Here is a 27,570-nt window from a genome sequence, read left to right as displayed (position 1 = left end):
ATACAGGACTTTTAGGATTAAAAGTCATTGGAGAAATAAAAGGGGGGAATGTGAGAGTCGACCCCCCTGCTACAACCCCCTCCCCAGGGCGGGGAATGAAAGGGTTAACTCCCTAACTCCCCAGAGCGGGGAATGAAAGGGTTAACTCCCTAACTCCCCAGAGCGGGGAATGAAAGGGTTAACTCCCTAACTCCCCAGAGCAGGGAATGAAAGGGTTGACTCCCTAACTCCCCGGAGCTCTCAGAACAGAGCAGTAAAGAGTGCTTCACTCCCTAAACCTTTCCCAGGAGATAGTCAGAGCAGGGCCAAAAGGAATGTCTCTGCTAGTCATTAACCACTAAATGCTCTGTTCTCTATAAAGATAGAGATAAGCAAAAAAATGTACTGTATAAACAGGACCAGGGAGCACCTGGCACTCTAAGGTCAACCCAAGACCCTCGGTCTCCATGGTTACTCAGCCCCAAACCCTCAAATCAGCATTAGCCAGGTCCTGCGCCGCTCAAAATTAACCAATGCGATTTGCTTCTGTAAACTTACTTGCCTCCTACATGTACCTTTAAAAACCCTACACAAATTCCCCTTGGGGCCCCTCTGCACTTGTTTGCCTGAGGGACCCCATGCGCATGGAAATAAACTTTTTTCCCTCACCAAGAATTGAGTCCTTGGGGTCTCTTTCCCTGCGGCGTCGGCCCTAACATCATCATACACAAAAATCTATTCAAAATGGATCAAAGACTTAAAATTTAAACCTGAATGTTATGATGTTACTAAACCTATAATGTTACTACAAAAAAAAAAAAAAAAAAAAAAACCACAGGAGATACACTTCAAACACTGGTGTAGGCAACAAAGTAGCACAAGTAGCAAAGTACATAAAAATAGACAAATGGAAACACACCAAAACTAAAAAGCTTCTGTGAAGCCAAAGACTCAATCAACAAACTTAAGACACAACTTGAAGAATGGAAGAAAATATTTGCAAGTGGTATGCAAACAACAGACTGAGGTTCTCATCCTGAATATATAAGGTAATAAAAAGCTGAACACCAAATAAACAAAACCTTCCAAAAAAGCAAAACAAATCTTATTTTAAAAGTGGGTTAAAGAACTAAACAGAGAAACATGGCTGTTTAGGGAATGAGCCATCCAGCTGTAGAGGAGGCAGCCTGGAGACCTGAAACTTGCCAGAGCTGTGTTCTCGCCAATTCTGCATCTGAGGATTTTGCACCCTGGCCACAGCTTCAGACCAACTCTGAATCACTTCTGCATTTTGTTTCCCTTGGCACAAAGTAGCAGAGGCAATGACTGATTAACCTGTCCTGGATGAAGGCAATGCCCTAGGACAGAAAGTAAGGCCAGAGTGTCAAACGCTCCAGGGATAAACAATGGACTGGTCCAGCAGTGCTAGCCCCAAGAAAAGCCCATGGATATTGTAAACTGTAAAAACAGTGTGATGTTTTACTCCGAAAGTAACTCCTTTCTCACAGCTGGCTAGCATTGGAAAAGAAATCCAGTGCAGTGCCCGCCATATTTGAGAGGGTATAATCAGGAGTCATTCTGATAACAGATTGAGATTGAGCTACAGAATAATTTCATTTCAGGGTTTCCAGTGTTACACTACCACAGGGTGAGAGATGTTTACAAAAGACAGATATGGATGGAGAGGGTACAGGCTAGACACAGAACCCCTGAGAAGTTTAAACTCAGGTTGGGAAGGATACAGGGTAAGAAGCTAGGCCTGCTGTATGAGGCTTTCAGAAGCAGAAGAATCTAAAGATGATATTAAGTGCTGAAAGTGCTGGCAGTGAGCGTGAGGCCCCAGTCTGTTGCCTATATCCAGCATGGAGATCAGTAGCTTTCTGCATCTGCCAACATGAGCAAGTATATGTTTTGGCTTGGACAGTTGCCACAGCCTGAGGTATATGGGGGACCCTGGAACATGGGGGACTCTTTACAAATCCACAGGCCATAAAGTTAGGCAGAGAAATGAATTTCTGGATTCTAAGACTGCAGATCCTGGAAAGAAATCATCCATTCAAAAATAAACATATATATATATATATATTTTTTTTTTTTTTTTTTTTTTCTCAAAATTTTTTCCTTCATCAGTTTTCTGGAGCTTGGAGTTTTTTTCTTTTCTATTACTTTAATATAAATTTCTTTTTACCCCTTAATAGAATTCTTTCTCATTTTTCTTTCCTCATCTTCTGCTTATTTTTTCAAAGCTTACTTTTTTCATTCTCCTTTTTTAAATCCTATCTTTACAAGCGTAACCAGTAAGTTTTTAATCTTTAGATAGGTAATGCTATGTTACTATTGTTGAATCCCTTTATATTGTTTGTGGAGGTATATCATTGCATTTAGTAGATATTTACTGTATGTAAATACTTGGTTTGCCTTGGTGTTTATACCATAATTATAAATCTCTTTTCTATGGGTAAGGGTGGTAGTTCTTATGGTCTGTCTATATGTGATTTATCTTTGACACTATTATTGTTGCTTATTTTGTTGCTACTGCCAGTGTGTGTGTGAATACCTGGGTTGCCTTTGTGTCATTAATAATACTGCAGTCCATTCCTGGACAACTGGGTGCTAGACTAATTACACTGCACTCCCCCCTCCTAAACTATAGAAGGTGGCTAAATTTTGGGATAGAGACAAAGGCCTACAGTTAACCATACCCACAGTGCTTTACTGAAAAGCAAACACTAAAGAGGTCTTTATACTAGCAACAAAGTCTTTCCACTCTAATCAATCAATAAGCCTCAGTATATACACACAATAAAACCCAGAAATATGAGAAAACAAGGCAACAAAATGTTCCCAGAAAGTCTCAGTTTTCCAAAAGTTGATCCAAGGGGCACTGATAGGAAGGAAATCAGAAGCCACACAAAAGAATTATTTAAAATGATAGATTAAAAAAATAGATCAACAATGTACTTGGTGAGCCTAACGAAGATATATCAGATAATGAACTTAATAAAACAATCAGCAAATTTACAGAAGATACCAAAATCATCTACCTGAGCTAACAAAATGATATGAAATATAAATCACTAGCTTAGTAAAGAATTAGAGTCCATAAAAAGAAATGCAGGAAATTAAAATTTCTATTGAAAGTATAGGCAGCAGAAGTGAGCCATGAGACAAAGTATAAAAATCAGAAAATGGGGCTGCTGTTGGTGATCATATGATCAGAGATATCATAAAAACAACTAGAGAGCACAAAAAATGGATCCTACAGTACTAGATGATACAAAGAAGACTAATCTAAAAGTAATTGGAATTAGAGAAAAATCAAAAGATTAATCACAAAAATCCATTTACAGAACTAATAGCAGAAAACATTCTAAATATGAGAAAGAACTTAATACACAGGTAAGTAAAACTAATAGAACTTCAAAAAGGGGGAGCTGAACAAACAGTGGCTGTATTTGAACTTTTTAAAAGCTGACTTTCTATTTAAACACAAGTACTAATACTGATACCAAATACAACTTACTTGTATGCCAGGGCTCCAGCAAAGTGCTTCTGGATATATGTGTCCATCACAGGTCGAAAGTGAAAATATTTTATATCTCGAAGCAGGTTGATGATAAAAACCTGGTGGAAATGGAGAGAGTAGGTCACCAAGGTTTGCGAGGCTTCAGACCTATCCTTAGCAGGAAATGTCCTCTTCTTTAAGGAACGGAAAACTTTCAGTATTTTCCATAGTGTGTCCCATAAGCAGTCACTATAAGACCTTCACTAATGTGGCTGCCTTGTTTTCTGTCTTCTTCCTACTTGCTCCTGGAGCTCATTAGTCTGTGCCTCTGTTACTCTGAGCCTCTCCCCTCACAGTAATGCTGAGTGATGCAATATGGATCTGCGACAGGTAAAATAATAACTATGTATGTGGCATAAATACTAAGGTCTCCTAAAAAACTGGAAAGCAAGGAAAATAAGAGTGTTTTCTGAGATAAATCAGGATATAGAAGGCCATACCCTTCAGAAATGGAGTTAGTAGCTAGGGAAGGAAGGAAGAAGAAAAGCTAGAGGGGGAAACTGTGCTAGTGCCCGTTTCAACTTTCACTTCTGTTCCCTTCTATCAGGCAGACTGGGTTGTCTGCTTTTGAATATACAGTCCTCCCTCAGCTTCTTTTTGAGTTCAATGAATAATGTTGATTAAACATTGAAATCACTCTCCATCCTAACGGAACTTCTTAGACAATGGTTTTAAAGATGGGGGAGGAAAGAGGCCTGGAAACACCTGGAACTACGTCGCCTCTTCAACCAATGTGAGAATCTGCCCTTCCTGGGGTTTATGTATCACCTCATCAATGAAAAGCTGGAATCTTGTTCCCTCTCTTAGCCTCTGGGTCTCTTGCTGGTATAGGCCACTATTTCAAGAGCCAGGTTTATTGATGAGGTTGAGAATCCAGAACTATAAAGCCTGACCAAACTTAGTTCTAACTTGGTCTGTCTGAAAGCACTGTAGGTTTTCCTTGGGTGATACTCCTCAGTGTTTGGTTTCTATTAAATGTACCTGTACCTTCTGTTCACTCACTCTAATAAATTTTGTCCCTTAAACTTTCTGAAATGTGACAGAAATAATTAATAAAAATGAAAAGTCTTACCAGAGACTGAAAAACCAACAGGCCATATTTCTCAGTATTATCATCCAAAATCACAAAGAGTGTATCTAAGATGTCCTGCAAAAACTGAAAACAATATAAAAAGCAGAGGGTTCAGGTCTCAGGCCCCTGCGTGCATAATCAAACTTCCATACACTAATGAAATCATCTCCCAATAAACAAAGTGGAAGATTTCCTGATATATTAAAATATAAGTTACGAATCATGTAGTACTATACCCTGCACCTTGCTAAGGGTTAAATAGATGAACTTGGACTGTGTTCCTATAGGCCAAGGACCCTATGAAAGACTCAGACTCTCTTTTTTGGGTAAGGTAATTACATAAGAAAACAGGACATTCACACAGAATAGCAATTTTTAAATAAAAAAAGATGCAGTAATTCTGATGCCAGATTCACTTTGGAAGAAGTTCACTTTCCTGGGATCCCAGAGATCAGTAGCCTCTTATTTACAGTGGCCTCAAGATATGGAGTACAGGGCTGGGGATTTAGCTCAGTGGCATAAGGGCCTGCCTTGCAAGCAGGCAGTCCTGAGTTTGATCCCTGATACCGATAAAAAAAAAAAAAAAGAAAAAGACAAAAAAAAAAAAAAAAAAAAAAGATATGGAGTACACTGGGATGACACCATGGCAAGGTTGACCTTACATACAGAAACCATTATCCTTCAAGGAGAAGGGAGAATGCAGCTGAACAGGACCACTGGCAAGGGTAGGATACTATATCTGGCAGTATTCATGTTGTTTTGAGCATGTGCCTTCTTTTTGAGTTACAAAAACAGAAAGAGATAAAAATAAATACTGATGGATGCTTAAAAATCAAATCTAACATCCTATCATTCAAAGACCAATTTAAACGATACAATATTTATAATTTATTTTTGAAACAATTGGAATTATACATTAGGGTATTGATGGGTCAGGACTGGCCATAGTTTAATGTTTGTTGAAATCAGGTGAGGGAGACATCTTGGATTCTTTATACTATTATCTACTATTGGGTATGCCTGTAACTTTTCATTAAAAAGTAAAAACAAATGTCAAAATGTCAGTGCATTCTCTTTAGACTGACTGAAGTTTTAAATCAGAAATACTGGTAAATAATCTCTTGTCAGGAATATGACAACTCCTTAAAAAGATCACAGACTTCCTCATACCTTATCTGCATACTGGTTGTTATTTTTTAAAAGAAAGATATGAGTATAAATTTAAGTTTCAAGACTAGTATTAGCTTCTCTGTGAAGAAAACAAATATTCATAACAATCTGATCAATCGATTAAAACAAAATTCATGTCATAGCTTCATAAAAGTACATGACTTCAAAACTGTTCCTCTTTTGGAGACACTGTATTGTGTACTGTTGAGTCAGTGGAGCTGTGAAATAAAAGTTCAGCAAGCAGTGCATTTGTGCTTATTGCTTTGTATTTGTAATGACAGGGCTCACTGCGGGCAGGATGCTTTCTTGAGATTTAATCTATAGCCAGCATTCTGTTGCCCTTGTTGATGACTAAAAACACTTCCACTTTATTTCTTTTAGGTCAGTTCATTGTATAGGTCTCCATTGCTGGATTTTCCAGCACTAGGAAACACCTGGGTATTCTTGAGCTAAAATCAGGTGGTTCTTCCCAGAGAAGCCCTTCAAAGACATCTTGGGACTGGCTATGTAGTTGTCAGTCTGCTTAGGGCCTTTAGATGGAAGATGTCAGAAAGGGGTCTGCGGGAATCAGCTGACATAAAGGATAACACAGGGGCTAAGGAAGGTTTTGTTACCATGGATTCTAAGAGAGAAATGGGACAAAATCACCAGCTACAAGTAAATGGACAATATTCAGAGTTCTTACAATAATGATAGTAGAGGCATAAAAACATAAAACTGAGTTTGTGGTAAGAGGGTTATAAAGTAAGGAAAATGAGAAAGAGGCCTAAAGGAGACAGGATACCAGAGGAATGCAGGTTGGTTCTAAGAGATGCTTTTCTATTGCCCTTTGATTACCATTTTGCTCTCCAGGAAGAAAAGTCACAAAATAGAGTTTATAACTTAAATACAATTTTAAAGGGACAATAAATGTTATATATACTTAAAAATAGCTAACAAAAAAGAACAACCTCCAAACCTATTCCTATTCACATATGACGTACTTGGAGAAATCGTCTTAGAGGCTTACTAGCAGAACTTGTGTGGGGATAAGGTCTTCTGCCCTGATTTTTTCTCCGCCAGTATGTTAGAAATGGACAAATGACATACCTTAACAATTTCCTCCCCACTGACATGCCGCAGCCGCCCTAGAATGTCCATAATCCGATCTGGGAAGGCCTTCCATTTCAAGAGAGCAAGGAGGTCCACTAAAAAGCAAGCCCAAAGAATAGTGAGCCCTGGCTCTCAGAAGTCAAGTAAGACCCAGATTCTCTCAGACAAGTACAGGTAGGAATAGAAGTGGCATGTACCACAATGGACTCCTGATGAGATTAGAGGCAGAGATAAATCTGCAAACTGGGGAGCTACTAAAACCATGGGAAACCTTATAGGCTGCTACTGCTGAGTGGCTCCAACTCCAAATGAAAAGATACCTCATTATTATATATTAAGAAGTAATTTTATTCTCCAACAACATGCATAAGCATTGTACAACCGAAAGTTAAGGACAATGAAGAGTACTACCCTGCATGTACCATTACCTACCATTCTGGGTGAGTTTGGTAGAAGACAGCTGTGTGGAAATGAAGAAGGACTCTTTGGTGCTGCGCTGGAAGATGAGGCTGGAGGGGATATTAGGGCAGCCATTGTAATCTTCTTTGCAGCAGGGGAGGCCCAGGTAGAGAGCATGGTTATTGAATGTGCTATTCTCATCACACTGTAGGCAAAAGGAGAGAAGGGAGCATGTTTCCTTAGCCACATGTAAAAGACAGGTCCAGGGGATTTCTAAATTGATGTTTGCTCTCATCTTCTGAAGGCTGGACCTTGGGGTTCAGGTCCTCTTAGAAGACTGCCTTCTGTACAGAAAATTCCCAGAACAGCTTATGTGCCTTTTAAAAAGAATATGATGGGCTATGTGGTGTCCACCTGGTACACCTGCAATCTTGGGTAGTTTGTTATGCTGTGATAGCTGACAATGCCATGATTTCGAATAGCAGGCCTCAGAATATACTCATACAAATTACAGTGACATAGCAAGGACGGTAACAGATTTCTATCCAATGAAGTAGGAGGTACAAAAAAAAATGGCAAGTTGGCATTAGTTTTGGGAGGAAGGTCCATGCACTTAGAAAACAAAAGTCTACTCACACAGTTGTCTTATTGTCACCCACTACCCTGAATCCTGGTCTGCCCAATGAAAGCCACCTGAGGACCACATGTGTGAGTGAAGAAGGAGTAGGGATGAAAGGCAGCCTGGCCTCATACCTTGTACACATAAAGTTCATGTATATCATCTGAGAGGGTGGTGCCATCATCACGCATCAGGGGTGAGAATGCAAAACCAAAGAGTTTCTTTTCTCCTTTGTCTTTTGCTGCAATCAGAGTAAAGTGTGCGCTGTTATTCCCTCCCCCTTTTAATAGGAATTCCCTTTGTGCTTGTTACCTACACATCTTTGTTCCTTACTTCTTTCACTAACTAGGTAGCAAGCTCACTACAGAAATGATGAGAAATATGCTATCTGAGTTTACACTTGGAATTTATACCCTAAGGTATACAGGCTACTTGATCCAAACAGAAAGCAAATTGCTGGTCTTGAAAAACCAGGGCTTCTTTAGGAAGCATCTTAATAGGTACAAAGGAAATATCCAAAGGACAATTGCACTGGATATTTAAGATACTGGGAAGGGCCAATACAAATCCCCTGGCTTCAAATCACTGCTTTAACAGCACAAAGAATGACCTCTGATGATATCCTGTATCTAAGTATTCATTTATACCTATCTCTTCATTTTCCTGCCCAAATAAAAGAATTCTCTTAATTCCATTCTAGAGAGGCGAGTTATAGTTATAGCTTCAGGAGAATGTGGAAGGGAAGTTCACTTACTAGAACAATGTCTGAACTCGAAGCGTAGATGGGAGCCCCGAAATCTGTCAATGGGAATAGGCAATTTGATAATTTCTCCCCAACGAGGACTATTACTGTGATAAAGAACAAAGGAGTGATAGGAACTCCTATTTGGCTCTCCTGAACCCAAGCTGATACAATCCTGAAAGAAACAAGTAAATTATGACGTTACCTTCATGGAGAGAGAATCTGGATTTCTCTTGTGTCACTAGGACTTCCCCTGTGTAAAGGCCTTATTTTCACACCAGGATAAATCTAATAGACATGAATACATCTGACTTAAATTCAGTATTTTTATAAGCAACTGTGTAGATAATTAAGCAATTAGAAGTCACAATGCTCCTGGTTTTCCTTGGGTCATAAGTAACCTCACATACTGGTTGATGAACTGGAAGGAGGCTGAGTGGTACATCCAAATCACTAAAAAAAAAAAAGACTCTTCTCTTTCACTGAGAAAAGAAAAAATAAGATTCACAAGAGAAGTCAACTGTATGTACCATTTTACAGATCAGGAAGAATAAAATTACAAAGTGGAGAACTTTTTCCCCCTAATCTTCCTTGGCTCAGTGTTAGACTAGAATTCTAGGTCACCCTGTGCTGACTTTCCTTGGATATGAACCGACTGAACTAGACCCCATCTCCCAAATAATGGCCATGAAGATACAGTCTCAGAACTGCCTATGCCCCTACTGTGGAGGAGATGAAGTACTGGTGAGTACAGTCAGGAACAGCTCTTGTCCACACAGGGCTGGTACGAAAGATTGACAGCTCTACTGTTTTTGGCAGTCTCCATGCCTAAGTCCTTGAGTTTGGTTTTTAAAATGATACACATATCACTGTTTTTAACACTATTTCAACATTTTCCTCTATTTCTTTCTAGTTTTGGAAGGTGACTTCAATTAATTTTATCTTTTTTCATCTGTAAAAGGGGGTTATTACTTATTTTCTGCCTACTATAAGGTAGCTGTTGCCATAACCCATAAATGAGGTTTATCAAAGAATTATTTGCCTTCTACCTCAGGTGCACTGCAACCACAATGACTGAGGGGAAAATTGACACAAAGGCAACAGAAAAACAATAGCATGGGTCTCCATTTTCAAGGACAAGTATCAGATGATCCTTTTATTGTATCAGCTGGAAACAATGCTCAGGTTTAAGCCTGCTGTTCTTTGTCCTATGAAGGTACCAGCTGAGTGTTTAAGTCCCATCTTGACCAAAGTGCAAATATACTATTCTGTGTTACTTCAAGGAATAAGAAGGCAAAGTGGGACCTTAAAATAGCTACCCAAGGCAGAAAGCTCTATGTGAGGTGAAATGGTAAAAGAGTAACACATAGGACTGAACTAGAGGGAATAGGTCTCAACTGGAGCAGGAGGGATTTGGATTAGACACTAGGAAAATTTTCTGTAAAGGCTAACACCAGAAGTCATTATCAAAGTTCACTGCAGGGTTTCCTTGAAAAAAGAAAAAAGGAGAAAAGAATGCACATGAGTGGTGTGCATTTAGTGATAGGCCTTCGAAAGAAACACTAGAATTATTACATTAGCCTCCTTTTGTAATGACTGACTGGCAAGCCTTACCTTTAAGATTTCTCCATCTGCATAAAGCACGTACATGGTCACTTCAATATTCTTTTGCACACTCTTTCCCCCTCTCTCAAAATCCCCCTTCTCCAGGGTCAGGTATAAGTCATTGCGAATATCACCTGTGGGGAAAGAAATGTCATGTCCTCATGACTACACCATGCACCATTTACATGGGGACCAGACAAGCATTTGGGTCCTCAGGAGTTTAGTGAGTATTCAGGGCATTCCAAACTTGGTTAATAACATTAAAGTCTACCAATATCATTTTAGCAGTATTCAGGAAGGTTAGTTATATGTTTTCTATGAAGGTGCTTAACTCAGGGTAGAGAATTTTCTCTTAAAGACTGCCCACTCTTTCTCCTCTCCAGAAAAATGGCTGCAAACTAAGTTGTGTAAGAGAGAAGCTTTATTTTTTTTTTCTTTTGGTACCAGGAATCAAACTCAAAACCTTGTGATTGAAAAGAGAAGCCTTAGAATCAGTGAGACTGCACATTTTTGAAATTATGTCTTAACTGCTTTTTAATTCCTATGGTTCTTTTCTCTATTTTTTTCTCTTTTCTTTCACAAGTTTTCTTTTTACAGTTACTGAAATGTCTGAGGTCAAAAGTGGATACATCATTCCTTCCTCTGGTGGCTTTGCTCCAAGTCTCATTCCCTGCTAGAGGACCAGACCAAGGTCGCAGGGCTACTTGTCAGTGTTTCTTCTTTTTGTGTGCAAAGCACAGGTGTGACAATGATGGGCAGTAATCTGCTGCTCTTGTTTCTTTCCTGTACTCTCACTCTGGTCCATTTTGCCTATCTATGATACTCAAGATTGAGCTGAAGAAGGTCTAACCCTTAGGTTCAAAATGATTCAAATTAGGATTAGGAACACAGTTCAGCAGCATAAACACCTGCCTGGCAAGTGCAAGGTTAAGTTTGATTCCCGGTATCAAGAAACAAAACAAAACAAAACAAAAACAAAAACAAAACCCAAAATGATTCAAGTCACATCTGATTTTTTGGGAAGCAGTGAATTAAAGGGACACAAGGATGTCTATTCAGGTACAAGAATAGTTTATTTAGATTGCTCTAAATCTGTAATATGATCAGTTTTATTCATATATTCTAAAGAAAGGCTTTTGGATTTCAAAAAACATTGGAAAAACTGTAGGAAAAACTTTAAAAAAAGAAAATCGCAAAGAAAAATAGGTAAGACTAAAGGGAAGATGCGTTAGTAGCCTAAAAGAAACTAAACAAGGTGATAGAACAATTAATTTGTTAAGCAAAATATTTTTCTACTTCCATTCTTAGAAAAACTGGCACATTAAAATCTGTTAATCACTCAGAATCCCTATTACAGAACAGGGTTTGGTTCTGCTTAGCAAATGAGTCTTGTGGTTTGGTAAGATATACATGACAATATCTTCATTTCCTGCACTATTTGGCTTTAATTGTAAAAGCATCTGAGTGTCTCTTGCACAAAACAGGAATGGAACAGGACTGGAATATATGGAAGGCTTTCTTTTGGTGTTTTCATGGTAAGTCTTTCCATTCTTCAAGTCATCTTATTTTGCAGTGTGGTTTTGTAATCAGTTATTTGGACGCATAATCAGGAGTTTCAAAAATATTTTGGTTCTAGTGGAGAAGAGCAGTCCATGACAACTAAGTATTCTTTGGGAGCCCTAAGAATTTTCTCCAATGTGTGAAAATTACCCTGCTTTCAAATAGCCATTAAGCTACAATGAAGGGAAGAGGAAAACATGTACAAAAATCATACACAAATGCAATTGTTGGGTATGTGGGCGAGCCTTGTCTATCCTTGCAGTCTACTGAGACTTTCTTCCTGAGTTTGGTAGAGCCTGTGCTTCAAATTCTAATGAGTTTGGAACCTTAATCTTCTTTCTTTGGATATCCCTATTTGGGCCCTCCTAGCACATCAGTGATAGTACTCAGGTGTGCAGGTGGAAAGAAAAGAAAATCAAGTTTATCAGGACACAGGCCAAATAAAACCAGTCCTGAAAGTACTGATACCATATTCTGATGAAAGTCTTTCAGTTACCTATTAGCTTTTCTATGAAATTTAAGTAATTATTAGATTTCTAGAATGATTTAGTGTTAAGTAACAGTCTAGAGAAATTTAATGACTAATCTAAAGAATAAGTGCCTGCTTAGCCCTCTTTGGAAGTTAGTCTCAAGATAATCTATGTTGCTTTTGAAAGTATTTGCTGGTTACTAGCAATATGCTCCTAGGTTGCACACATACTTTTATTTTTACAGCTCTATACATAGGCTAAGCATGTTAAAATAAACATGTCCTTGAAATGAAATGTTCTAAACTTTTATTAGCAATACAGGACACAGAATACTAACAACATTAGGCATTATCTTGGAGACTGTTAATGATAGAATTTGATGTGTTGATTTTATAGAATAAGATCATAATTTATTAGCAGCCAAAATATCAATTTAAAAATGGAAGCATTGAGCTGGACATTCCCAGTTTTCGTTCTTTTGTGGTGACTGAGAAAAAATTTTAATACAAGTAAAATACTCCATGAGTTATGAACTGAAGAAACTTGACTTTATTAGGTCTTGGCTGCTTTTTATATGGAGAATGGACTTTCCTAGATCATGTCTGTTTTCAGTCAGAATATGTGTTAGACTGTCTTACAGGCTGAATTTTATAAATTATGGTCTCAATGTAGAGTGGCACTTTGTGAAAGGTATTGCTTCTGTGAGTTGGGAGGCTTCTTGTTGAAAGTTCTCTGTGAGATCATTTAAATGGGGGGCCTTCCAGAAGAACTAGAAGAAAACCTAAAGAAGCACATGTGATAGGTCTTAGGTTTGCTTTAAGGATAACTTTTCAGAGCTGCATTCTTTAGTGATTGCCACAAAAAGTTTAATGCTCAGAAAACTGGGATAAATTTTATCATGGGATTAGTTATATCATGGGATGATGTCTTTGGGTTAAGATACTATCTTAGGAGGCTCTTGTAAATTTAAGCACTGACTGTCAAGACATATTATCAGGAGAGGCATAAGAAGAGTACATCACAATGAAAACGAGAAAGAGAAGGTCAAGCAGTGATTCTGGACCTTTATTTGCAGACCACTGCTGACTATGTGTATTGAAATTACTTGGGGAGCTTGTTAAAGTTAGATTCATAGAATCTACCCCTTGAGATCATAGTGACCCTTGGGCATTTGTAGATATCACCAGGTTAGTTTGGCTGATAAAATCTGACTGATTGTAAAGGCCGGGCAGCTCTTAGGCAGTATGGAGAAGTGTTAGGAGGGTCAAGTTGTTCTGCAGGAGGTGGGCGTAGGTATTACAGAGGGTAGTTTTGCTGATGGATCTCCCTTTTAGAAAGGATTGGACAGCACTATCTCCCTTTATTGGGAACTGTCTGCTTCCTGAGAATGAGTGAGATCCTATAGTCTCAATAGTGCTTAGTGCTTCTTGGATGCTGTGCCTTAGTGTTTACTGGATGAAGTTCAATGAATTTATTCTTTAAAGAAGTCAAAAATAAACTATCTTTACATCTCTTAAAGTTTCTACAATAGCTGCTGGTACACCTTCAGGTCAGGAAGGCAGGTAGTTAAGAGGTACAGGGATTGGAAAAGTTTTTCTGGGTAGACTAGATAGTAAATATATTAGTCATGCAGGTCATATATGTTTCTGTTCTATGTTCCGTTATTACACTCCTTTTAATACATAAACAAACATTTTTGGCTGGCAAGCAGTATAAAAACATACTGCTAGCTGGATTGGCCCTACTTGGAATGTTTACATATGAAGAACACGCACATTATACTGCAACTATATACACATGAAAAATCCAGGTATCTACGAGCCTACACAAACAACTGGAAGGGAGGATCAAAGTAACAAATCTCAGGCTACCTTATCATGACAGGGACTGACCTGAAATGCTCTGGGAGAGTGAGAGGTCTGAGATGGAAATGATGCTGTTTAAGCAACAGAAATCTTAAGGGTCTGGGGAGTACCATGACAGAGTTGTCATGAGTTATGACATCTATCAGCAATTCTGGCCTTCCAAAGACATGGATCTTAATATGACTCTACAGAAACAGAGTTTGTGACATGTTTCTGGGTTGCTTCCAAGAACAGTCTCCTTAGAGGTCTTAAAAACTCTCAGATCTGGCACAAGCATCAGAGCATTCTGCTAGCAAGAAAATAATATAATAATATTATATTATTAATATTATATAATAATAAAATAATATAATAAAAATAAAATAATATTATATAATAATAATAATATCTGCCAGATATTATAGCCTTAGTTGTAGTTTGGGGTCATTTGTTTTATGTGGTTCCAGTCTATGTGGAACCAGCACAGGAGACATGGTTAATAAGGGACACACAAGTTTAGGCATCTCAGTTTGATTCAGATTTTTTATTATAGTCATGTCCCTTCTGTACAAATTATATCACATATTGAGAGGCCTTGATTTTCAGCAAAATATCATTTAATGCTATATTTTTATACTTTGTTCTGTCTCTATGAGGAGTTTTTGAGGATGTGGTTTCTTTTTCTTAAGCCAATAGAAAATGAGACCTGATTTTCTCCTAGCACACACAGCAGTGTACTTGGATGACACCAATTCCTTCTCTTGGTATTTTAGGAGGAAGTCTCCTAACAGAATTATGAATATGTGGATCTACCATTTTACATGGAATTTAGAGAATATGAGCTCAATATTTTATTCATAGTAGTTCTCATTTTCTTCTGGGGAAAACAGACTTAGGAGCACTTTTTAAAATACCCAGAAAAGATGAACTCTTTATTTTCCTCACCACGTTTTCAGTGTTATACTTCTGGTTTCTATCATCGGAAAGTTGGTGATGCCTTCTGCTTTTAACAGAATGACAAGTATGGACACAGTGTGACATCACTTATATATATTATTCCTTTCTTCAGTCAGGAGTGTGATGATTTTCCAAACTCTTGTGGGAACATAAGTGATTCTTTTTTTTTTTTTTTTTTGATATCCAAGAAAGATTTTAATGTGTTGGTCAAGAAAAGTAAACTGCAAAGTTCTATGAGGTCTTCTAGAAAATTTACAAGAACAGCTAATGGGCAGTTATAATCAGACTTGGATGTTATCTCCCCTCTTTTTAAAAAATGACAACATATACAGTCCCACAAAATACAATTGAACTTTTTTTTATCTTGACTGCCAGAGATGCTGCTTTGTGAAGCCTTTTGGTAAACTGAATGGCTGGGCAAACATACAATTGGTCTTCATTTCTTCTTAAACTACCCCTTAGAGATAATGCCAAAGTTTCATCTGACACAGACTGACCATAGTCCCAAGAAGCCATCTGTGGTAAATCATTTCATTATCCCCCCAGGACAGCTTTCTTTCAAAGCTATGTTTCTCTGTATTTGCCCTTCATGTGAAGTTATGTCCTAGCAGAACCAAAAAGAGGTTCTGTTTGCCTTTCTAATTCTGTGTGGTTTGCGATAAGCACGACTTACTTTCTTTTCATCTAGAGTAACTTATGTATCTCAAATAATAACGCTGTAACTATACACTTCAAATTTATGGTTTTCTAAACATGCCAGTATGTTCTCAAGGTTTAATGAACCTAGTATCTAAATGAACCTAATATCTAAAGTATTACACAGTATTCTAGGAGGGGCTGTAACAGTTACCCCAGGAAGGTGAGGCTGATGAAGGATTAATAATGTACATGATACCCCATTCCAGTATTGCAACATTCCATGAAACAAATGAAGATGGAACAAAGCAGGCAATAAACAGGACACACAAAAGCAGAAACTTACACCCAACTATCTTCATCTCTGCATCAGAAACAAAGGGGCGAGAATGAGAGGACAGCACAGAGAGAAACAAGAACAATTAAACAGGAAAAAAGAAAGAAATATCACTTGCAGATCAGAGATGAAGCATGCATTATCAGTGGTCAAATAAAGTGACAAAATGTATTTCTGAGCATGAGGGCAAGAGTCAAAGTCCTCTAGAGGGATGCCACATCCGCCCTTACTCTTTTAATGAGCAAGTTAATGGCAACCCGGTGAGGAGCAGTACTTGCCTCAGATCTGACTCAGAAAGGAGCAAAAATCCCTAAAGCAGAGTAGTTTCTAGGACAGTTCCCAGACCAGAAATACCACCCGAGAGCTTCTTAGAAATGCAAACAGTTGGGTTCCACCCCAATCCTACTGAATTGGAAATTCTTGGGATAGCCCAGCTGTCTACTTTTCTAAGCATCACAGATGATTCTGATACACACTCAACCTAGAGAAACACTTCTTTAGGGGAAAATTTAACCCTTAGAATGACATACTAAAACATACATGGATCTTTACATGGCAAGAAAGAAGGCCATTTAACTAATACAGAAGTATGGCCCATATCATCCATACTTAGTAACTCTGGAAATTCAAAACTTATTAGAAAAGAGGTTAAAATGTTGTACTTCCTACAGAACCAAGACAATGCTTTGAATTTCTATTTAGTAAAGGGCACAAGCTCTTCGGGAAAGACAAAAAATAGGGATACAGAAAATGCTGGCAAGTCTCTGCTGCTTTGGACATGGTTTCGAAAAAAGGTACAGCCTCTATTTGTATAAGTCAATCCTTTTAGGTTAGTCTTTTGACTGAAAGTGTTTTTAAATTTTTATAATGGCTAATCCAGACCCATAAGTTACAGGGAGCAGGGTTAATTAACATCTACTTATTTCTCTGATACATTTGTCCTGCTCTAGGCTTTCCTGATCATTGTCTCCTTTAAAAAAAACTAGGAAAAGCCTAAACATATGCAGTAGTGTTGCTAGTTTTTGCATTGAACTACAATGAATCTTCTATAAAGGGAAGGAGAAATTACCCACATAAATATTGCCCTCAACCAAGAATAGGTCATGCATGTGCCCAGTTTTTTAAAATGAACTAAATTGTTGTATCTGTTTGTTCTTTTATAATCTAAGACGCTATTTTTAGGGATTAATGTGCATTTTTTTCTGCAGTTTCAGGCGTGATAGTTTCTAGAGCACTTCAACATCACAAACACTTCTTGCTCATTACCATGGACCATGAATGGAACTGGATGGCTGTGTAGTCAGGGCCATACCTGTGGCACAAATAGCATCCACATGTTGTGTATATATAATTCCACAGAAAGAAATAATAGTATGTCAGCAAGACTTTCTGAGAAATGGCATGCTAGACACTGATGTGGCAGAGCCTGTCTCAACTCTTATACCTCTGTCAGTATGCTCTAACCTGTGTGTGCCACCCTGGCTAAACCAAAACGAATCAAACCTCTCCAATGGGTGTCTACTAGTTTCTCTGAAATTCTAGGTAGTCTTAAGCCCCTCAGTTTGTGAGTAATTCTAATTTCTCATTTTTTAATCACACGTAAGTGTTGAAATGGTAACATTTACTGACATTCTTCTCTTGTTCCTTTCTCATGTGTCCGTGTGTCAAGAAGATGACAAGTACTTCTTGTAGTTTGGCTTCACGAGCACTGTGAGACTGGGGCCTACTGCAGCCCAGGTACAATGTTCTCCCAGATGAAGTGTGGTCCAATTTCGTGGAGAAGGAGTGGCCACCAAGGCTCTTTTTGCCACAATCTTTGTTTCCAACTACACTATGCAACACATTTTCCTATTTCACTAGAAGGATCTGCAGATTCAGCCCTATTACCTTGCTCAAAGATGAAACAGATCTGTTGGTATTGTGAGGTACATTAGAAGGGCTGACAGCTAATAGCCTACAACCCTTAGAGTGGGCATCTATGCAGAAAGTTCTTTCTTTTGGAGGAAAAAAAGTGGAGAAGACAAAAAGTATGGACAAAGGACTGATGACTTTCACCAATAGCATTAAACATGTAAAAAGGACAATCCAGGAAACAGCGCACTCTTGTTCCCCATTCTCGCTCCTATTCTGGACTTCACAGAATCCTTCTGGTTTTTCTGCCCTGCAGGACAAATCACATGATGATTGATGCTTTAGCTGTCTAGGAGAAGGAAAACTCTTTTAATCACACCTTGCCTCATCAGCGCCAGGTACTGTATATTTTCATGTGCAGCACAGACAAAACTCCTTTATAAACCTATGTGTCACTGATACAAAGAGAAGACTATTCCAAAAAGGATGTGTTTCCACAGATGAGATTATTTTCAGTGTAACTGGAAATCAAATTTTGCTTTAAAATATTTTTGACAAGTTTGTTCCTTTTTAGTCTCTGTTCCCTTGGTTTTAGTTCCATAACTATGTGAAGGCTATTTGAAAGGTAATATCCTAATATTAGACAAATAACTTCTTAAAGGACTTAAAAGTATATGTCTTAAAATATATCACTCCACTGTATGAACCAAATATCTAACTAACAAAAGAACACCAGCTCAATTTTACTGTTTTTGGTTTGTTTGTTTATTTGTTTTTGGTACTGGATATCAAACTCACAACCTCATGCTTGCCAGGCAGGCGCTTATGCCACTGAGCTAAATCCCCAGCCCACCAGCTCAATTTTGGTAACCACCTATTGTGGCAAAGATGCCAGGGACTAAGTCTGGGTTCAATTACCAACAGAAATTGCTGAAGAACAGTGTCAAAACAGTATATGAGAGTAAGTTCTATGGACTCACTTCCATACTGCCAGATCAGAGTATTTCATAAGCATAGTTTCCCTAGTGCTGAGAAATAAAACTTATCCAGTGTCATGATTTCCCCATTTGAAAGACCGTTCTGTGTTCATGAGTAGCAAATTAAGGCTGTGTACAACAGCTTCTCTACAATTACGGTGTCCATGTAGAGAAACTGAAGGTGACAGGAAATATGGGCAGGTAGCTGGTAGGCGCTGGAATCCATCACTCAGGCTTTTCTCTATGCTTATGCCATGTTCGTTAGGTATGCGACAAATGTTTTCAACAAAATTTAGTGACACACCATGAAGAATTCTAAATAGACAATATCTAAAGTGGTCACAATCAGGTCAGTCTAGCTTGGCCTGACTATTTTAAACGAAAGCAATCACATTTTTAGTACAGCTTTAAAACTGAACTAGGAGGGTAAGTCCATGTCTCATGGATATTTTCTTGTTAGGATCTCCCTCTCCTTGTTCACCAGACTTGGTTACCAGACTACCTACCATTCATCTGAACCATGCTTCTACGCCTCCTTCACTCTCAAAAGCCCCTTTAGCTCTGATGTCCCATTTGGATTCAATTATTCAGCTCTATCTCTGCCCACCTGACTACAACGCACAAACATGGCATTGTTCTACTGAAACCACACTTAAAAGCCAATGCATTCCCACTTTCTGACCTGGATCTCTACTGGGCATTAGGTGATAGTGGCAGTGGGGAGATAGTTAATGAGAAACTGGCCAGGTAGTATTAGTCACAGCACATTGTTTGGATCACTTGTCTGATTAATTTTCAGCTATGTTAAAATCTATCTACAATTCCTACACAAATGGGATTAATACTGTAGGCATATATTTGAGTATATTCCTGCCCTTAAGCAAGAAGTTCTCATGAAGCAATTCTCTTCTAGGGAATATGATGAAAATGGTACAAAAAGGCAACTTTGTGAAGAATTCCATGTTGGTTCCTGTATTTAGCATTCATAAAGCCCTTCTGGTGGATTGGGATGTGGAAATGGAGGCTTCTGGAAAAGAACAAATGCTTATAGAAGTATAAGAGCCATTCTAGTCAGTGTACTATAGCTGGCAATCTGGCTTGGGATTCAAACGCACTGGACATCATCTTCCTAACCCATCTCGCTCCCCGATCCCTACGTAGTTCTGCCTACCTGGCATGATGACATCAGGAAATCCCAGCTTTCTTGTAATTGCTACTCCCCTATTAAATATCATGGGATTTTCTCTCCGAATTTGGTCCATGTCTCCACGAAGCAGCTGCAGAGAAATAATAAGACCTGCAAAAACAAAAATATTTTCTTACTCTGTTATGAAGTGTTAGAAAAATTTTCTACCCTGTTGTGAAATACTAGAAAAAACACAAGAGTTTAGTATTTTTCTTTTTTTCCCCATCTCTCTTCTATTTCCTTCTCCTTCAGAAAGAATCTGACATAATATTCTGAAGTATTAACATAGCTAATGAATTTAAGTCAAAGTGACCTTAAGATCTCATAGCATTAGTCTATTAAACACAGACTAACATCAGAGATACAAAGTTGCATTTCTCTCCTTTTCACAATATTCAGCCATTGTCTGCCAACGCAGAATAAGAGGGTTGAATTACCTAAATTCAGGAACGCAGAGAAATCTAAAGAACAGAATCAAGTGTGACCAATAAAAAATCTGTGTCTGGGGTCCCACATACTGAAAATGAGTTAAGATGTCTTATGCTAAAGTGTGGGAACCAACTTGCTTGTTCAACCTTGTTCTGGCTTATAAAGAAAGCAAAGAACAGACATCACATCTTCCCTTCAATGAACTACTACATCTCAAAGAAAAGATAGGGTGCTTTCATGGAGCTAATTAACCCTCATCTCAGACTTTATGAGAATTTCAAACCCTTCAGAGTATCTTTGTTTAGAATTTGGGAGAATACGTAATGTCCCTTCAGGTGAGTTGAAATTCGGCTCATTATTTTTACCTTTGGAGTTTTGTAACAAGTTAAAATTTTCGGAAATCTCTCCTACTCCTCCCTCTCAAGGGTCTCCATTGAACCACTGACTAGAAGTCTGTGAGAGATCAAACTTATATGGAATTAGGATGTATCTTCTCTGAGACTATGAATGGGCTATTAACAGAATGAGGAATTTAGGTGCTGCTCTGCGGATCAGAAGTAAGTACCCTCAATAACTTAAACTTGGGAGTTGAACAGAAAATGAATATCTATAGAAATGAGGGATGCAGGCATTATTATAATGAATCACCTGTGGATGGAGGGGTGAGGGGATAGAAAAGTAGAGAAAGAAGGCAGATAGAAGTCACTGCAGACATTTTATCTGGCAGATATAAATAGTCCAGAAACTAGGAATATGTATCCTCACACCTAGCTAAGGAACGACAGGACATATGGTTTCTGCAGTGAGAAATAACTCTCACTGAATCTGTTAAGTTCATGCTTCCCAATAAACCCTGAAATCACACAATTATATCCCAGGCATCATTAACACTAGGATCACAGTGTTTTGAAAAGCAAGCATCCTATTCTAGTCTGGTTTGATAAGATTTGGGTTTTTGATCATTCTAAAGTAATTTGTTATACTAACAACTTGTTAAACTACAAGTTAGTTTATGAACCTGAAAGACTGGGGTCCAGAACCAAGACTACATTGATCTTTGCAGGAGGATGTGACGTAGGATATACCTTTCACTTTCTCACAACAGCAATTCATTCATCTTTCTTGTCTTCATATAACTAACAAAATGAATCTTCTAGGTAAACAGGAATCTGCTGGGCTGGGAGACAGCTCAGCATGAGCAAATAGCTGAGCATGGGAGTAATCTCCAGGATTTGAGAGAGAGTTGTTGCAGGGTAAAGGGGAAAAAAATCACTTTTATTATTCTGTTTGTCAAGAATTTAGTCAAGCACCCACTGACTGCTTTTAATTTCTGTATTTTCTGAGCATTCAAAGTGGCCTTGAGATGCAAAGCAAAACTTTGTGAAGATGCAGACCAAAGACATTCAGATGGTTGAAACTAGCTTTGGAGCTGCCCAAAGAGACCCTGATCAGCTGCTTTCTACCTTTCAGTAAAAGGAAGTTTTGGTTTATGCAAGAGATCAAGTGGAATGGCATATAAAGAAAGAAACAAGCCATAAATAGAGGCAATAAAAACGATATTTTCTTCCAAAGGAGTTAGTATCTTGAAACTTCTGGATTTCTTTTCTAATTCTGAAATGCTAAGTGATTGAAGAACATCCCAAATAATACTAAGGTACAGGTATGGCTGTCAAGGAAAGAAAGCCTCCATGAATAGCTCAAAAAATGACCCCCTCACCTATCTACTGGCAACCAGTCCCTTGGAAATACTGGTATGCACCACCCATCATCTCAGTGGAGACTTCATGTCAAATAACTTGAAACTGACCAAATCTATACAATCTAATACAGTCTTCTCTGTCAGTCTGATGCCTTTTCTTACCTGACATAATGAAGTCATTCAAAAACATAACAAGAAACCCAGAGCTTCCTTTATAAGTAAAGACCAGTTCATTAAAAAAGCAATGAGGCAAACTGACATGTATAGAATTATAAACAGCAGCTTTACTCTGTTCCATTACCCAATTTCTCTTTTATGGAAATGCTTGATGAGGTGAATTACGTAAAGTCAGCCCAATTTATATAAATACCGAATAGTTTCCCTAGTGTAAGAAACGATAAGAATACATGAAAGTACGTGGTAATCATGATTCCCAGTCACACTGGTTTGAAGCCATATAATGTTTTCACTCATTACTTGGAATGGTTTTAATTTGGGTGGTTTTATTTTATTGTCTGTGATACTACAAATAACTATTTTGAAGAAAATAAGAGCGTAATAGCTAGCGCTGATTTAATATCATCATCCTGTTTTGAAGCCCCATCAAGTTGTTGTTCATTTGTTTCCATTGGTTCTAACATGTGGTATCTTATTATATCTTAATGTATGGGATAGTATAAGCAAGTTTTTTATAGACAAAGAGATAATATAGAAATTGATGTTTGGTTTCTGCTAGCTGGTTCTAAATACCCTGCAATAATGTCATTCTCTTGAACGGTCTCACACTGTCTTGATAAATTTGATGCTATAGTATACGAAGTTAGACTCAAATATTTCAAGGAAAGAGTCACTATGGTCACTACTATTAATGTCAAGCTATCTGGGGGTGAAACACAATGTTGGTTAAATTTTTCGATTCTGACCGGTGTTGTTCTATTGATATGTTCTTTTTTTTTTTTTATCTCAGTCTCCCCCCCCACTTTTTCTTCCCTTTTTTAAAAAATTAATTTATTTCTTAGTATCTTTTAACTATGGGAAAACTAAATTAAAAATAGTGCGATAGATTATAGTAATTTTTTTGTTTCCCTATTAACCTGATTTGAACCCCTGTAGTGTTCTCCACATCTTGTTCTGACTGATTTTATTATATTCTGTTTCGCTTAATAGTATCAAGTTTGAGGGAATAGGCAACCATTTGGAAGGCAACCAGATATTTTATGATGCCCGTTATTATTTGACTATTATCTTCTTTGGAATCCTGTAAGCTCTCCAATGTGGTTTTATTGGTCTTATGTATAGTTTTGTTCAATTCCTTTATACTAGCTGATATAGGCTACTCTTTTTAGGATAACAAGAGGCATAATGGTAACCATTGTTGATCACCTATTAATCCCCCCCCCTTTTTTTTTCATTTTATGCTATGTCCATCCTCCTGATCTAACTGACTCTGTTTTGCTTTGTCACATTGGGTTTTTCTTTGGTCCATCTTGTTTTGGTTTTTGTTTTTTTGGCCTTTTTAAAAATCTTTTTTCTTTTCCTCTTCAAAGAAAAAGTTAAAAAAATTGTGGAAGTAATGGAAACTAAAATGTGTGATTGTTAGTGTAAAAAAGAGAGGAAGGAAAGTGATCTAAAGGATATAACTGCAAGTTTATTTAAATGTGTAGGATAGAGAACCATATTGCTGAGTTTTTCTTGGATCATTGAACAGAACTGACTGCAATCTCACTGTACTAATCTCCACTTTGTATGCTTTAATTTTGTAATCTAGACAGCTGTTTGTAAGATGACAATGTGTGATCTATTAACCAGTGAACTCTTACTGTATGTTTTTTCTCTTGAAATTCTGTGTTGCTTCTAGCCTTTTACTGTCTTGCTTCATTTAGTTTTGTTTTTCTCTTTAAATAAAAAAATTTATATAAATAAAGCTGTAGTTAAAAATCTTTTAAAAATAAATGGAAAAACTTGTGTTCCAACTGCTTTATCTTTACTTATCCCTAATGACCTTTATGCTATTGGAATTGCCGAAAGTTTAGTCTGTGAATCTACATAGAAGATACCAACAATGGAATCAAAGACTACGTATGTCGTCATGTGCACTTAAGTGATTATCGCTGAATGATACTTTTACTCTCACCACACAAAACCATTGTAGCAGTTCCTTCTACCCTTTTAGATAATCTGACTTGAACAAAAAGACTAAGGCTTCTGAAACAGAATTGGCAAGGAAAAAAACTGTGATGCTTAATAAATTGCTGGGCCTGTGGTGGTGCACGGTCCGTGGGCGAATGATCTGAGAGATCACCTGAAACCCTGAGTTTAAGATCAGCCTGGGCAACACAGAGAGACTTCATCTCGAAAAAACAAAACAGCAGCCATGGTGACACACCTGTGTTACCACATCATTTGGGAGGTTGAGGTAAGAGGATCACTGAGAGTCTGAGGCTAGCCTGAACTATATGGTGAGACCGTGTCTCAAAAAACCAAACCAAACAGACCAGACCAGACCAGAACAGCAAAACCAAAACAAACTGGCCCTGGTGGTACCTGCCTATCATTCCAGCACTTGGGAGGCTGAGGCAGGTGGATCACTGTGAGTCTGAGGCAAATTTGGACTACATAGTGAGTTTCAGGCTAGACTAAATTACATAGTAAACTATACAGTACCTGTCAAAACAAAACAACTCCCTTATAAAACAACAAAGTATCCCAAAAAACAGAAAAAGACCAAAACAAAGATGGGCGAGAGTATATTGTCAAGTAAAAGTTTTTTTTTAAATAAAGATGTATCTTTAATTAAGAAGACTAGTAAAAGACCTGAGGAATCTGTGAAATTATCTGACATGAAGACCCCAGAATGTAGCAGTGGAAAACTCACATTCAGCTTGGAAGTAGAGCAGAAAGGTCAGTGATCCTGAGTCTGGAGACTTGTACCACACTCTGCCTCAGCTAAGCCATTTCATTGAGCTGCCACTTCCTTATTTACTCAAGAGCACTGACAATGTACTTAATTCCAAGGTCTCAGCACACACTTCAAGAAGAAATAGCATATTTCTCCTCTGGACTTTTGCACCTGTGGCCCAGGGACTTCCTCACAATCAGGCTGTCCTAACTGAGACTCTGAAGTCTGTGGTGCTCCTGCACAGAGGGAGAGAGGTGTCTTTCTAACATGGTTGAAATGGTCAGTGCCTTCAGACTGAAGACTGCATGGTTCCTTTGGAGATTCAGAGACAACTCATCATCTTAACATGGTGATACTATAAACTGTTCTGCCAGTTTTTATAAAAGAACATATTGTTACATCTTTCTTTTATATGGTCTCCATGCTTTAATCATATCATGCTTCAAGAACTTACAGATAAGGACATTCTCTATCAATCAAATAAAAATATAAATACTGATGTGAATGCTTATTTTCCAAATTGCTAGTAATTTAAACCCATTTTATTTATTTATTTATTTATTTATTTATTTAGTGCTAGGGATCGCAGTCAGGGCCCTGGGCATAGTAAGGACATACTCTGCTACAGAACTATATCCCCAGGACTTCCTATATATAAAAAATGATTTATTTCTTTCTTGTAGTGAAATCAAGTGTCCTAGCTAAAGGTTTCAATGTTTGTAGCCTCAGATACGGATGAAGGACTCTCCTATTTGGGTATCTGCTAACCCTGATAGAGACAATGAAATTCTTGACTATTAGTATTACTCTTTAGAAGCTGCCTCTAGTGTTTTCTTAAGGCTAAGCTTTAATTTTCGATGAGGTCTATAAAATTTTAAAATGTTACATAAAAGAGGTTACAAAATTCTTGGCAGGTGAAAACTGTCAGGAGAAATATGATTCTGTGTAAATTAGCTATTTGCATGCACACATTAAAACTCTTCTAATTAAAACAAGCAATGTTCAATTTATAAAGCACAACCATTATGTAGAAATGATCATTATGTAGAAAGAATTTCACTGAAATTTAGACAGAGACTATTTAAACAGAATTTTAACAGGAAAGGAGAAAAGGCTAGGCATAATGATACATTCCTGTAATCTTAGTTCTCAGGAGGCTGAGTGAGGCAAGAGATTGCTGTGAGTTTGAGGCTACATAGTGATTTCAAGGCCAGCCTGAACTATATAGCAAGACCCTGTCTCAAAAAGCAACCAATCAAGCAACTGACCAACCCAATACCCTATCATATCCCTGCAAACAAAAAAGAGGAGGAAAAAACGAAAGAAGATGCTGAGCTAAAGCTTTTAAATAAGATTTTTTATTCTAGTTCTAGAATGATGACTCTAGCAGACTAATCATTAATTCTCATTAGTATCAGAACTTCTTAATGATGATACTGCTGAATATGAATAGAAATTGAACTGATATTAATATTTGTCTTTTTGAGTGTGTAATTTTTATTCAGGAAGACATAGACTTTACAGTATGACAAACCATGAAACATTTTAGCTCATTTTGGATTTAACTCAAACGACTTAATAAAGTACATGGAATCTATCATAAAACAGAAAATGTATTTTGGTCAGAAGCTTTTGAAAAAGGCCTCAAATTATGATACCAAAAATTAGTACAAAGTGTCTACAAGGGGGGAAAAAAACTGCAGAAAGCTAAACTTTACATACACAGTCAATCAACACCAACTAAGGTGTCATAAATCAACCAATGAAAATGCAATACAAAATTTTCTAGCCAGAGAAATACATCACCATGGCTGGCACTGGGGGCAGAGTACTTGGCGCTGGACTTTCGTATGATGTTCTCATGGATCTGGGCCCACTCGCTCTCATTGTTGCACCTGCAACAGAAGGATAGGCTTTAAGGCTCCCAAATATTTTAAATATCTACTCTGACGTTTCAGTGTGTGACAGGAAGTTTGAAGATAGAAGATTCTTCATTTTTCTAAGAAGTGAGTGAATATGTTTTATTAAGTTGGACAGGGCTCTTTTTTTAAGCTTTTGGGAAGGAGTAGAAATGCTGCATCAATCAACTCTCTAGGTGCTTCTGTCTGTCTTTCTCTTATGCACACACAGCAACTGAACTCAGAGCTTCATGCAAGCTAAATACAACGTTTAATACTAAATTATTTCAGTAATCTACAAAATACTTTTTAAAAGCATCCTCTTTTCTGAAGTAGCACTCTCCCATGTGAAAAGTTAATTCTTTCCCAGGCTCCCATTATACACACATGTGCACATACACATATATACACACCCCAGAGGAAAGTTCCTGATAGAAAAAAATAGCTCCTCTCAGTGAGTACTACTATCTAGAAATTGCCACACTGCCAATATATTGTCATCCAGCCATCATTGTACTGGCTCTAGAATAAAGTCCTGCTGAGTTCAGACAAGATGGACACCATTTGGCCATAACTGTTTTCAA

At 37.8% G+C, this 27,570-nt stretch overlaps 1 protein-coding gene across 13 annotated transcripts in view; it reads right to left on the bottom strand.

Moving 5' to 3' along the window:
* Positions 1–27,570, bottom strand: part of Dock3 (dedicator of cytokinesis 3) — a 707,026-nt gene that overhangs the window by 131,300 nt on the left and 548,156 nt on the right. For all 13 annotated transcript variants that reach the window (XM_063248927.1, XM_063248931.1, XM_063248928.1 and 10 more), the window contains 9 exons: positions 26,895–26,983; positions 20,047–20,172; positions 10,253–10,377; positions 8,651–8,813; positions 8,031–8,137; positions 7,311–7,482; positions 6,876–6,973; positions 4,617–4,700; positions 3,503–3,603 (listed from right to left, as the gene is read on the bottom strand). In XM_063248927.1, coding sequence (XP_063104997.1) covers positions 3,503–3,603; positions 4,617–4,700; positions 6,876–6,973; positions 7,311–7,482; positions 8,031–8,137; positions 8,651–8,813; positions 10,253–10,377; positions 20,047–20,172; positions 26,895–26,983 — 1,065 coding nt within the window. The remainder of the gene's footprint in view (positions 1–3,502; positions 3,604–4,616; positions 4,701–6,875; positions 6,974–7,310; positions 7,483–8,030; positions 8,138–8,650; positions 8,814–10,252; positions 10,378–20,046; positions 20,173–26,894; positions 26,984–27,570) is intronic.

Source organism: Cavia porcellus, unplaced genomic scaffold (genome assembly GCF_034190915.1).
Source record: "Cavia porcellus strain 051 isolate PalLab524CR breed Dunkin Hartley unplaced genomic scaffold, mCavPor4.1 scaffold_5, whole genome shotgun sequence".
NCBI lineage: Eukaryota > Metazoa > Chordata > Mammalia > Rodentia > Caviidae > Cavia > Cavia porcellus.
Note: the sequence above shows the minus strand (reverse complement) of the source record. Positions and strands in the feature narration are given on the sequence as shown.